Below are 14,952 nucleotides of genomic sequence, written 5' to 3' on the forward strand. Positions count from 1 at the left end.
TTTGTCAGATACATTTTTTCCCTTGCTCTCTTATTGTCCTTTAATGAACTAATATTGAATCTCTTTAGTACTGAAACTTTCTCCATATCTCTCTCCTTTCTTTGTTTGTCTGTTGGTGGGGCTTCCTTTAGTATCCTCTAGGTATAAAATGCAACAAATTTCTTTCTTGTTCATCATGGTTTTAGTTTGGTTTCTTTCATTTGCAACTCAGAGTCAAATTAAAAGTATTATTTCAGAAATTGTCTTGGCCTTAGGATGACTCTTTAGTCGTATGAGACTAATATGGTTAAAAATGAAATATTTTTTTGAAATACAGTGTTTTAGTTCAATTTCCATTCATTAGGTTTCAAAGGATAAGGGAATGACCCTGAAACAGATGAGCAGATTCTGATCCTTGAGTTGTGTAATGAATGAAAAATACCATAGCTGTCAACAGATGCTGAAGCATCCAGGCAGGACTGACAATTGATTCTTCCAGTGAATTAGCATTAGAGCATATTTGAGTTTATCAAAACATTTCAGAATAGGCCTCTCTAGGGTTTAGTGCATTCCACAGAGTAAATAGTTACTGCCATAGCTGCCAGTAATGGAATGTACCATTAACACCCTTTCTTTGTTAAAGTACAGCTGCATTTTAAAAATTTCTTTTTCCTGTAACATTTTCCTATCTCTTCACATCTGAACCATCTGTATATAGCTCTCCATAAAAGCACCTTCAAAGCCCAGTGATCATCAGACTTGCTTTTCTACAACTGATTCAATTGTCATTACTCCCCAAATTCTAAGCTGTAGCTTATTCGCTTCCTACCTCATGTGCTCATTTGCAGTTTGAGACATTTACTTGTTATATAACAACCTCATTCCCTAACAATATTTTTCAGTATCCACGATAACCATTGGTTGTGTTTACTGCTGTGGGTTCTAAAATGAGTAAGTCACTCTCATGTATTAGAGATGCAAATGATAGTTAAATCCAAATTTGTGAGTTCCATGACAAAGATGCTATAGTTCACTATAGGAATCGAGAACAGGAATAGATGAATTTCCTTCTAAAAAAGAAGTGGTTGTTTCAGGGAAAGTCCTCATTACTAACTTGAGACTTGCGCTGAAGTTTTATCTATTTTATTTGCTTGAAATTTGTTTCTTCTCCTTCTGCATCCATGCTTCCACTTCTTCTAAGAGTGTGGAGTAATACTACATATCATAATTTTTCCAAATGTTCTTTTCCATGAAAATATATTTCAAGATCACAAAATTTGATAGCTATGTACACTTAGGATTCCAGTTAAACACTTGTCTTTATAAAGTAAGTTATTCTAGAACTTTACTTATTCTAGAATTCATGTTATTACATTAAAACAACAGTTATATAGATCTGATAGTATTCAGGCTTCCTAAAGCTGCTGGAAATGCAATATACCAGAAATGAATTGGCTCTTACAATGGGGGTTTATTAGTTCACAAGGCCATGAAAATGTCCAAATTAAAGCATCAAGAGGTAGATACCATCTCTGAGGAAAAGGCTGATGGCATCCAGAACACCTCAGTCAGCTAGGAAGGAATGTGGCTAGTGTCTACTGGTCCTTTGCTCTTGGGTTCCATTGCTTTCAGCTTCTGATTCCAGTGGCTTTCTCTTTAAGTGCCTGTGGGTTCTCACTTAGCTTCTCTGGGGCAAACCCTGGGATTTATCTCTTAGCTTAGTATCTCCAAACATCCGGGTCTGTGTCAGCTCTGAACTCTCTGCCTTTTATCCTCTCATAGAGGATACCAGTAAACTAATGGGTTTGAATTGGTGGGGTCACATCTCCATGGAAACAACCTAATCAAAAGACTGTACTCACAAAAGTGTGTGCCCACAAGACTGGATTAAAATATGGCTTTTGTGGGGGTACATAACAGATTCAAGCCAGCACAGATAGATTATTTATCAATAGTTTTACTTCATAGACATTTATGTAGGAATATAAAATAACCACTCAGTATTTTGCTTTCCTACCCAACCATTTACTTACTCATTAATTTTGTAAAGGAGTTAATTTTGAACTCCATTATATTACAGCATATGCTTTTATGATTAAACAGGTGGTAATGCTTGGACTGAAAGTTCAGTTCTGTCAAAAAAAGAGATTTCCTCCTACCATCAGAAATTAATGTGCTTGTAAGGCAGCAGCAATTTGTTTATGGCTTCTTCATGCAAGGAAGACATGATTAAAGGCTCCATCAACACCAGCACAGCTTTGATAGAACCTACAGCATAATTAGTTTCTAACATGTTGAAATTGATAAACAACTTTCAAAGTGTAATTATGTTCTATATATTTTCTCATTATGCATGCTGTGGAAGGAAGGATGAGAACTCAAAAATGTTTCAAAAGTAAGTTCTCCATTATAAAAAAAGAAATGCTTGTGTATTTCCTTTCTCTTAAATATGTGTATATATGTGTGTATATTTGCATGTCTGTGTGTGCACATATACACTTTGGAAAACGATATGCATTTTCTAACCCTTTGCAAGGGAAAGAGAAGGAGAAAGAGGAAAGATGTGGCAAATAGAGTGTGCTTTAGTTCACTAAAGCTGCCAAGATGTAATATATCAGAAATGGGCTGGCTAACAATGGGGATTTATTAGTTTACAAGATTACAGTTCTGAGGCAGTGAAGATGCCCAAATCAAGGCATCAACAGGACAATATCTTCTTCCTGAAGAAAGGCTGCCAGTGATCTGGGATTCTTCTGTCATGTGTCAAGGCACATGGCAGTGTCTTCTGGTTTTTCTCTTCTGGGTTTTGTTGCTTCCAGCTTCTGGCTTCAGTAGTTTTCTCTCTGTGTCTGTGGTTTCCTTTCTGTCTTATGTCTTTTTGCCGTACTTCTGTGAATTCTGTGAATTCCATTTTCTTATAAAGGACTCTAGTGAAATAATTCCAACCCACCCTGAATGAGTGGGTCATATCTCAAGTTAAGTTCCTACTCATCAAAAGATCCTACTTACAATGGGTCCACACCCAGAGAAATGGATCAATTTTAAGAACATAAATTTCTGGGGGCCATAAAGCCTCCAAACCATAACACACAAAAAGAGTGTAGGTAAATGAGAGGGGAGTATGTCAACCTTGAGCCATTTCTGCGATAGTTGGAACTTGAAGGAAAAGACTGGTTCAGCATGATTAATAGAAGTGGAGAGTATATGAAATAGAACAATCACTTATTTTACTGTTAGCTCTAAATATCTACATGGAGGCCTTAACAGTGTATACCACCATGAAACAAGATAATCTTTCCTGCTGATGAAACTAAAGTCAAAGGAATTGTTGGAGTTGTTGAGGCTTCTGAAATCAAGCCCTTGCTGGGCCATCAGCTCGGAAGAATTATGCTGCTATATGGTATTGGCAAGAAATTGGTGGTGACCAGTTAAAGAATAATTTTTACAAGTTTGTCAGTACTGAATTATGACTAATATCACAGAATAACCTTCAGGGTAGAGATGTGTGTTTGGCCAGGTAGCATGTCAAGAAAGGTGACAAATTTTTCCTGCAGGGAGCAACTAGGTCAATATTTTTAGCTAAAGCTCAAAAAGAAAAAAAAAAAAAAGATAAATGACTTATGAAAACTGCAATTTAATCACATGACTTTATTTTGGTAATCATTGAGTACCATACAAGTACTTCTGTAAGTCTACAAGGTATGACTTTTCTGACTCAGACCAACACTTATATTTTCTCTGTTCTCATTTTTGGCCCCAAGGACTCAGTCCCCTTCCTATTTTTCTTTAAGAGATGTCACTATTCACAGAACCTTTTGCAGTGTTTCTCTCCATGATGACTTCTTGTTCAATGGCAAGTATTCTTCACAGAGAGTTTCATTTTTTAATGGCCACTTGCTTGAAGGTGTATGCTATTGGGGTATAAGGATTACAAAGATAACAGAAATTTTTGCCATAATAATTGTATCTATTGTTAAGTAAAAAACAAATGACTTCCTAGAATGGGTAGTGCTGGGAGGGACCCCTTTGCTGAGAAAGGCTTTTCCAGAAGAGAAAAATAATTGACCTGCAAGTGCTTTCTGAGGAAATGGAAAGCATCCAACAGAATTGCAGAAAGGCAACACCTATGATAAACCAGTTTCTGTCCAGTGGAGACAGCTTATCAGAAGGGATATGTATGCCATAATAATGCATATCTGCTCCCCACTCTGCAAGAGTTGCCCTATGTAAAATAGAAACTTAACATCAGACAATCAGAACATTTCTTTGCTTGCTTTGGCATTCACCCTATAAACTTCCCCTTCCAACCTCCTAGGTAGAGCTTCTTTCTACTTTCTGAAGAGGATGCTGTCTGATTCACCACTTGCTCGATAAAGCTGTGAGATCCTAAATTGCATGAAAACTTTTGCTTTTAACATTATTAATATGAACCTCTTCTTGCCCAGACACTGACAAATAGTAGAATGAACTTACTTGCAATTTTTCTCCTTTCATTTACTGTTTTCATTTCCAGAAAAGTCAGAAAGAGGAGAAAAAGATATGTGAGATACAAAAGACTGCATAAGGCATTCTAAATTATAAATGGCCATATCCATAATAATGCACAAATGAATAATGCCCTAGGAATCCCCTTTGAAAGGGATTAGAAGAGATGCAATCTTTTTCACTGGCTACTATTGCAATAGCATACACATTTATTAAACAAATTTAATTTTCATTTTGGACTTTATTATTTTCATGTTTTCCCTTCAGCATGAAGAATTATAACAGAAACTGATATTTATAAATGTTAACAGCTCTCCCTTACAGCATATCCTAGACATGTTTTGAATGAACAGCTCTTTGGAAGTAGCCCCATCAAAGTCTACCGTTAAAATTAGCTTGCCTGAGGCACTATATGTGCAGAGTAAGGTTGTTTTTGCTGATAAGACATGACACTGTCTTTCCTGGCATTAAAGAGATGTAGGTTGCAGTCACCTGGTGAAGAAAACAACTGAACTTCTCTATCAGTTATGTTTTCCTTCATCTTGCAAGATTCTGGACCAGATCCTGGCACAACTGTTCCCATAATCTCACCAGAGAATAGGTTTATTATCCAGCTAATACCAGGCATAAAGCCCCTTTCTATCAGAATAATTATAAACACATCTAGGCATTATTGGCAGTGGTTTAGTACCCACTTAACATTCTTCAGGGATATGTTTGCCAAGATTTCCTTGACACTCTAAATTTACAGACACCCTTCAGTATGTGGTTTTCTTCATAAAATGGGACTAAAACATGAATAAGATAGCTTTTATTTTTTATTTCAAATGTAAAAGAAGAGACAGCCTTTGAAAAACAGTAAGTTTTGCATGGAAAAAAAGGTATTCGTTACAGACACAAAGCTATTTTGAAACTGGATGCAGGGTAATTGTCTAGACTCCCTTCCTAGCCAAGTGAGCTGCTTTTTCTCAACTGCCTAGAAGCATGAGTGATTCGAATTAAAAAAGCCTACATGGCCCTGGAATATTTTAAATGATGAATACAAAATCCATAAATGCCAAGAATATACAGTAATGAATACAGAACATACTTAACCTCATTAACTTCTTCTGCTTCTCTTGCTTCTCAGTTGCCAGGGTGCAGTTTTATTTTCTTCTAAGAAGCACCAGTGAAAAGTGAGACCAGAGGATACACACATACTGATACAGAAACAAAAACTTATTCAAATGATCATGAATTTTAGAAACAAAACAGAGTACAAAGATGTTCATTGCTCTTGTAATTATGAAACTCCTGTCAAATACATATTTTAATCAAGGAATCAAAATTTGCACTATAAATAGTCCATGCTTCACATGACTTACTGTACCAATACCAACACAGAATTATTTGGGAGTTTTCCCAGATATAATTTGTCTATGAATTATTTGTTGTCATTCTATTTGATAAGAAAAATGTGATGCCCAAACTAGAATCTTCTATTTGTCATTTTTCCTGCAGATATATCTTATGTGGCATTTTTCCCCATCTACTGTCTGTCTTTCTCCGGTGGGTCAAATTCATTCTGAAAGAGTATCCATTGTTTGGTGTAGAAATGATGAGCACCTGGAACACGTCCTAAAGTAGTAAAATGTTAAATAGTTAGATGTCAGATGAGGGAAAACAGTGTCTGGTTAAATTAAACTAAGAAGTAGTTTACACTTAATGGCCTATTTTCCCACTGATATTTATTTAAATGAGAAAATAAAAAAATTTTAAGTTTTAGACAAATGTAAAATGATTCAGATTACATATTTACACCCTTTGAGGCAACTTGAGGAATGTTAAACTGCTTTACCCATTCTTCTTGTGGTTCTACCTCTATATTTTGCCTCCCCAAATAAATTCTAAATTATGTTTAAAGCATAAGTAATGTTCAAAATTTTTATGTTTTACTTTTATAAGTTCAAAATGACACTGTGCTGCAACTTTTGTTAAGCTCAAAAACAGATTTATAGTATCTAATTATTGCTTTTCTTTCAACTCTGGCACCTATAAGTCTAACATTCAAAGGAGCTAAAAAAAACTATAATGAAACTTGGCAGTGTATTACATTCCAATTAAAAACACACATTGAGAATTAGAATTACGGGAAACCTACAGTAAGAAATTTCTGTGAATTTCCACTCTTTTGAAAGGACACCTTAAATGGTGGATAATCAATGTTTTGAAAAGATTAGTCCTTAAATAGAAAGTACATTTTAAGAAAGAACATTCATGAGAAATCAAAAGCAAGTTAATACTGGATCATATGAGTTGGAGATACCTGAGTTTGGGCTTTAGTTTCTATATTGATATTCTGGCTGAATTTCAAAGATCACCTAATTTCTCTGAAGTTAAAGTTTCCCTAAATAGAAAATAGGAATAACAATTTCTATATTTCCCTCTTAAAATAAAAATGGGATGGATCTAAAAAGAGTGGTTAGTTGTATTAGTCAGGGTTCTCTAACAGAAGTTTCTCATGACTTTGGGGATGGGCAAATCCAAACTCCATAGGGCAGTTCACAAGCTGGGAACTCCAATGAAGGCTTTTGGTAATTCCCCAGGAGAAGCTGGCTGGCTAAAGTAGAGATAGCACTTCTCTCTTCTGACTGCTCAAATCATCACTTCTTTTAAGGCCTTCAGCTGATTGGAAGAGAGACATCTCTCATTGTTGAGGGCAATCTCCTCAGTTCATTGTAGAAGTAATCAGCAATAAGATGTAATCGACTTACTGATGATTTAAGTCCATGAAATATCCTCAGAGAACAATCAGTCCAGTGCTTGATTGACCAAACAACTGAACCCTATAACCTGGACAAGCTGACATGTTAACTTAACCATCACACTAGTGTACTGATTTTACTTTCCTTCCCTCTCCCCTTCTTCATAACTATTACTTAGCATTTACTAAGTGCCAGCTACTGTCATTTGTTTATATGTATTAAAGCTTATAATCCTCCCCCAAAACTCTATGAGATGGGAATTAATATCATACCTAAATAAATCAAAGTGTCTGGGAAATATGTAGCATATAGTGAGCATCGAACAGACATCAGTCCCGATCTCTTTCCTAAAACATGTCATCATGCCAAATACATATAAAATGTTCTTGGAACAAATCAGAAGACTTTATCACATACCTTGGGAAAAAATATTATCATACCTATTGCTATTGCACTGATGAGAAAACTGAGGCACAGAGAGGTTAAGTAACTTGCCTAAAGCTACTCAGGCAGTCAGTGACAGAGATAGGATTCAAGACATGGCAGTCAGGCTGGAGTGCCTATAGATTTACTAATATATATATCCTCCACCTAACTATGCAACACTATGCACAACTGTAAACATAATTATAGTAGCCAACTTTTTTGAGCAAGGCACTTTACTAGGATTTTCAATGAACTCCCACTATAACTTTATGAATTAAATCTTGGCATTATTGTTATTTAACAGTTGAAGAAACTGAGTTGCAGTAAAGTTAATAGTTTCCCCTGTGTCACAACACAGAACCAGTTTGAGTTCAGGAAATTGGACTCCAGAAGCTGTGGTTCTTATATTGCTACATTTAATTAATCAACTTAATTTATTAATGTTCTGTTTCACTTTAGAGAGATCTGAGATGATTTTCAAAAATATGTTGCACATTATATAAAAATATAATTTTATAATTTTTATACACAAACATTAGTTTGTGTAGTTGTTGCAAATTTAGATACGGAAGTAGCATCCTCTGGTAAATTGATGGAAGTGGGAGACGCGGGCTGAAGTCATGGCTATATCACTATTTCATCTCAACTGGATATAAAATTGATGGCCCTGACATCTGCCCTGTAAAGCACCAGACACAGTCGGTTGACCAGAACTAGTCATATGGCCCCAACCTGACTAGAAAAAAGATGTCTCAGATGCCCAGGAAGAGAGCAGAAGCATGTTTGGTGAGTACTGATTGATTTTTCATATTCCTCTTCTTTTGTACAAGAAAAATAATACCCCCACCTCCTAGTTTATTGTATGGGTTTAATGTATATAGCATTTCATGTATGGTACATGTAGTAAATGTACTCAAATCTAGTTAATATTAATCTTGAAAATGTACCTATTCAAAAACTAAGAATTACTTAGGAAAGTCTACTAGCTAAGACATTTGTTTGGTATTTACTTTTTCATTTCCCAATTTGATTTTACTATGCCATGCCCCTTTAAATAAGGTTAATAATTGCATTTATTTGGTATTTAGTATGTTCCAGACATCATATGTTAATTCATTTTATCCTCACAATTATCCTCTGACATAAGCATTATTATCCTTATGTACTGTTTGAGATTATATATTGGATTATTTGTTTGAATGAATGTGATTAAAGCTTTAAAAGGAGAAGCTAATTTTGTCACCCAACTTGAAAACTTCAGCAAAACATTTGATGCTAATCTATTTTAAAGATTTGGCAGAAAAAAATTAACATTTTATGAGTACCTTCTATATGAACCACACAGTGTTCCAGCTTTAAATGTGTATTTCATATAAACATCAGACCAATCCTTTAGGGTAAGCACATCGTTACAAATGTCAGATGAGAAAGCTGAGGCTTCTATAGACTTCAGGTATTTATGTATTTATGTGTTTAAATACCAGTAGGATAATTGATCATTAAAGTACAACAAACTAAAGTCCCCAAAGGTATCTTTGAACACGTTAAATACGGTTCATGATGGGGTATAGGTTTATGAATTCTCCACAATGTTTTAATTTACTTTAGATCATGTTTCCCAATGTATTGTTTTATCATAATTTTACTTGCTAAACTTTTTATTGAGGAAAATAGAAAATAAATTAAAGGTAGTACAAAGCTTGCAGAAATTCATATGCAATTGAGGAGAGAAAATAGTGATTATTCAAAAAGATTACTTCAACTTGCTTTGCCTGAGGGAAGATGACAGATGTACTGTATATATTTAATGCTTAGGATGCTCTCTTTGAAGTGTTTATTGAGTCAACCATTGATAAAATTTTCATGAAGTTGTTACAATTCATGAGACTCTTTTTGCAACACAAAAGTAAAAGTATGATACTATTCCCTATAAAAATGTATGCTAGAATGAATGAAAATGCCTCTTTCTATTATATTAATATCAGTTATTAGGTTTAAAATAATGTTGAAAATAATAAGCTACCTAGAGCTTATATTTTCATTTCTTTACGTCTCTTTGTTAACACTTTAGATGTTCTGATATTGTGTTTTCTCACTTCTGAGCCATCTAAGATATGGTCCTGTATATTTCCTTCATCACAGTCAAGGGTGAAGAGAAATAATTGCTAATTGAACTAGTCAATTTTTTATTCAAAAACAAAAATTGTATTAGCCATTTGTGTGTGTGTGCAAGCATGTGTGTGTGCATCAGATATTACATATATGTTTCTATTAATGGCTCTGTTGAATTTGGTTTGCTTTCCCCATTTTCCCCAAGTATTGGGAAACTCTCAAAGTAGGCTGTTTGGGGGTCTGAATTACCCATTGCATACAACCAGGACATCATTTCTTCTATAAAAGATAGCCTCAAAATGTTTGCTTTGAAGCAAATGTTCATTTATACAACTCTGTAAACCCATTCTAAGTAAACTATCTACAGCCATACGAATTGATGCCTATTTTCTGAGTTACTTTTCACATCTTCATGTAAAATGAAAAAATAGGAGTAGTTTGTTAAAGAATTCCTCTAGAATTGGAGAGTAAGTTAGCAGCACAGTCACCATTTCAATTCAGCTCCTGAGATTTTAAGAATAATAGAAAAACAATAAATAGCATCTTATAAAAACATGAAAAAAATTTTATATAGGGAATAAAGTATTCAGCAGCTATTTTATTAATTATGTAGGAAATTTTTGCCAATGATTTTGATATTTTGCTTTGATGGATTTTATTCTTCTAAATGATTGGCTGGAATGCAGGGTTTTTTTTAAGCCACAAGACTTTTTGATCAATATTAACATATTTTACATTTACCTGGTTTTCCCAATAGTTTTATGCACCATATCCAAATTCTGATGCTAGATAAGCATGAGAAAATATTTATAAATTTCACTATTAGAATTTTGACACATCAAGAATGTTTGATGTTTTATTTGTATGTTTCTACTCTCTTTTTTTCAGTTCAAATTTTACTTTGTGGTGATTCAGAATGTCTTGCTGTTTGTAACTTCTAAGTGTGCTTCCTATAATAACACAAGGCAAAGTGTAAAGTATAATCAGCAGTTTGAGTTCATGTCTATGAATCAGATTCAACTTAAGAATAAAATGTTAGGATAGTTTGATTCTTTTAAATTAAAAATGCTACTTTGTGATTTTGAGTTTGTACCAAGGACCTGTAATCCTCCTTAGGGGTCACAATACATTGTTCTTTCTTCAGATTAAATCTCGAAAATAACTTTGTTTGATTTATTTCTACAGCAAATGCAATTACATTGTGTTATGAGACTAGAAATAAACTTTTAAATAAAAGATAGATTTCTAGAAACAGAGAGAGAGGGAGGGAGAGAGAAACAGTCACTCCTGTTAGTTTCATTTTCAGAATCCTAGCTTCATTCAGTTAGTGCCTCTCAAATGGTCCGCTAATGTGCAAGCTTGCTTTCACGTCACAGCGATGCTGTCACCTCCTTCTTCCCTGAAAGCTCTTTCTCCAGAAAGCTTCATGACCGCTGCCTCACTTCAATGAGAGTTTTCCTCAAATGGCACCATCTTGGCAACCTCCCCCACAATACCTATTATTTCCCTTCTCTGCATTATTTTTCCTTTGAATTTATAATTATCTAGCATCCTACATATTGTAGTTATCTCATTGCCCGTCTTCCACACTAGAATATTAACCCCATGATTATTTTTAAACTGCTGAATTCTGGACAGAATAGTGCCTGTCTTATAGTAGGTGCTCAATATTTATATTTTTGAAAATATAAACAAGTATAGTTATACTGAATCAAAATATACAAAATCAATTAAATATTTATCAAGAGATTTAACATACATCACAAATAGAATTTTTGTAAACACACAATTACATATTATACCCAAATGTATAATTTTTATAAAGTTTAATAATGTAAATGCTTTAATTTTGTATTTGCTGTTGAATTGGTTGCTTTCCCAGGAATTTGGAAGAGGACACCTCTTTAAAAATTAGCTTAATTTCAAGACCACTGCATTTGTTCTTTATGTTCATTTGCTAAATGTCTATATTGAATTTTATTTTTGTCTTTTGTCTATCAAGCCACAAGTTATACTTTGTGATTCCTACAATTTGGTAAATAGATGAGGTTTTCCTATCACTTCAAAAATACTGTTACAGAAATTTAGCTAAGATGTTTGATATGATACTACAAAAATGCCACCTCAAAAAAGGAAAAAATAGTCTACTTTGCAATATTACGAGAAATAAAGCAAAACCAAAGAAACCAATAAAGAAAAGCATTTTAGCATACTTAAAAAAAAATCTGAGGTGCCAAGAACTCTGAATTTGAAATCTGATATTTTCAAAAAACCTTCCCAGTTAGATTGTGATGTATTCATTTAAAATATCAGGAAATGGATTAAGAGCCCTTTGTCCTACTATCTATACCCCAGAAATCCATTAACAAATACTTTAGTTTGATTATAAGATTCTTTATTTTGTAAACTTTACATAAACAGTAAAAAAGAAAATGTGTTATACTTTAAATATTACATAAGGGCCACATTAAAGTTTTTATTTAGTTTTTACAAATCAAATGGAAAGAATCCACCAATTTTGCTTTCAATGAATTCTGTATCAGGAAACCAGTTGATCCACTGTTGAAATTAAAGGTACTGTTATGTAATATTCAACTGGATTTTCCATATTTATTATGGGCACAAAATCATTGGTTTGATATACTTAAAAATGATGGTGTGCCAAAATGTCTACACAAGTAATTAACATGCTAACTTAAATACAGCAATTAAAGTAATTTTTACTACAGTTAAATCTTAAATGCTACTCTACACAATCATAAACAATTCCACATGGCAATTATGTAACAACAGAAAAAATAGAAAGAAACATATTCCATTTTCTTCATTCCAGCAGCAGTACCTATACTGGCATTAATTTGGTAATCAGGTGTGCTTATATATTGCCTAATATCCTATATTGGTATGCATGCTAAAACCTTTCTATCTCTATTTTGCAAGGCACCATACAATACTTTCTCTAAGTTTCAGAACTAGTAACAAAAATGGCATAATTCTAAGAATAAATGCAAAGTTTTATCTAAAATCAGAAATAAAATGAGAATTAAGATTTTTGAATTTGAGCTTGGGGCAAGTGACACTGTTTTTGTGAAAGCATGGTGTAACTGAATCTTTCCCTTTGTCTTCTTACTTTCTATTCTGCATACTAAGTTGCTGGTCAGAAGGATAAAGAAACTTAGAAAGGTAAAGAAATCATGCTGCTTAAGAATATTAAAAAATCTAAATAAGACTGCCATCCAAAGTAAAATAAAAATCAGAAAGGACAACTAAGTTTTTTAGCTTTCAGAATCCATGGTTTTCCATATTTGCCTTTTGTAAAATATCCTATCATATCCAGAATAATTTCATTGTTAAATACATCATTATTAATGTAAACACACAATAGCAAACTCTGCAATAGTCACTTTGTTTTTCTTACTATGTGGTATCACCCTCATTCACCTCTGACTCACTCTAGGTTTGGGAAATGTTACTCTGGAATTGTAATTAAGGTTGTGTATAATTTTATAAAATCTCTGGGGCTCAGGCTACCAATAAGTTAATGTATATTTAACTTAGATTATTTCTCAGAAAAGTAACACATATGATCCCAAACACTGGTCACCGTTTTGTTTGTGGGAGATTTAAAATGTTTGTTCTTATGAAAATTTGTTAGTTTAGTTCAGTAGTTCTTCATAACTTTCTTTCTTTTGGCTAGGCTCCATATGTGTTGTTGTTTTTCTCTAAGGCATTATAAAAACTCAAAGTAAATGATTATTATTTAAACATAAAGTTCTATGACTTTAGCTGAGTATCTGAAATAATAATACAAAATACATATGAGGTTAAAAATCATTGTGTTTGGGGTCAAGAAGTTAATCCTCAATAGGTTACCACTTTGTAAATATTAGAAATTTAAAATTTATTGATCTCAGCTCTTATCAATCAAATATATCCATCATGGTCATCATCATCATCATCATCTCCTTCATCTTCATCATCATCTTCAATTTCATCTTCATCATTCATAATATCATCCTCCTCATCCTCATCATCAGTCCATTCATGGAAATCTCCACTTGCAAAATCTCCAGAGATCTCGAAATCAATAGCTTAAAAAAACAAACATTATCTTTATTTGATTGAAGTAGAAGATGATTATTGAGACATAGAAAATGAGCTTACTTAATAAATATAAGGAAAGTTCCATTAACATGAAAACTTTATCACATGTTAAAACTGTCATTTGTTAAAAGGTGGGTGCTAAAAAGCTGAATCGTTACTGAGGTATGATATGTAAGGTATTGGTCCTGTCTCATTGAGCCCAGTCCAGTTTTTATAGAACTCTATGTCATTCTTTGAAACATACAAAGGATTTAAAAATCCTACTACCAAAGGTAGGCGGTATAATTGCCCCTCTTCACAAAGATGTTCACTTGCTAATCCCCAGAATCTATGATTTTCTTACATTGCAAAGAAAAGGGGACTTTGCAAATATGAGTAAATTAAGGGCATTCAAATGAGATCATCCTGGATTGTCTCAATATAATCACAATATAATCTGTCCTTAATATCATAAACCTTTTTCAGAGTCAGAGTGAGATACGACTATGAAAGAATGGTTAGAGAAAATGCAACATCACTGGCTTGGAAGGGGAAGAAAAGGGGACATGAGTCAAAGAAAGTGGGTGGCCCCTAGAAGGTGGAAAAAGTGAAGAAATGGTTTCTCCTCCACAACCTCCAGAAAGAAATGCAGCACTGACAATAACCTTGCTTTTTTAGCTCAGCAATAACTGTGTCAGACTTCTGACATACAGAACTGCAAAATAATAAATTTGTGTGTTTAAGCCACAAAGTTTGTGGTAATCTTTTACAGTAGCAATAGAAAACAAATACAATTAGACAATATTTTTTAATATTTAAGAAATAGCCACTAGTATTTATGAGGGGAATAATGCATATATATCTTAGCTTGTGTTTCCTTTTTTAACCCCTCTAATGTTAGTATGAGTTTATTTTTGACTCTTTTTAATATTTTTGTCTTGTAATTCTTTGGTAGCTAATCAAAACAAATTGCATTAATGCAATTCAATGTTTATAAAAGTTATTACTCTCATATACCACACCGAAATTCACATCTTATGTAATGAAAATATTATTTCTATTCTCCAATTTCATGTATTTAAAAAAAATAATTACAGCATGCTAAGAAAACTCAGGAAGTTTA

General features: G+C 33.4%; 1 protein-coding gene across 3 annotated transcripts in view; it reads right to left on the reverse strand.

Annotated features, from left to right (window-relative positions):
* Nucleotides 1–12,124: 12,124 nt before the first annotated feature.
* The window catches only part of SPOCK3 (SPARC (osteonectin), cwcv and kazal like domains proteoglycan 3), a 505,924-nt gene continuing 503,096 nt past the window's right edge, over nucleotides 12,125–14,952 (reverse strand). For all 3 annotated transcript variants that reach the window (XM_037830971.1, XM_037830972.1, XM_037830970.1), the window contains one exon: nucleotides 12,125–13,837. In XM_037830971.1, coding sequence (XP_037686899.1) covers nucleotides 13,671–13,837 — 167 coding nt within the window. In that variant the 3' untranslated portion in view covers nucleotides 12,125–13,670. The remainder of the gene's footprint in view (nucleotides 13,838–14,952) is intronic.

The sequence above is a fragment of the Choloepus didactylus genome, chromosome 3 (assembly GCF_015220235.1).
Source record: "Choloepus didactylus isolate mChoDid1 chromosome 3, mChoDid1.pri, whole genome shotgun sequence".
In the NCBI taxonomy this organism is placed as follows: domain Eukaryota; kingdom Metazoa; phylum Chordata; class Mammalia; order Pilosa; family Megalonychidae; genus Choloepus; species Choloepus didactylus.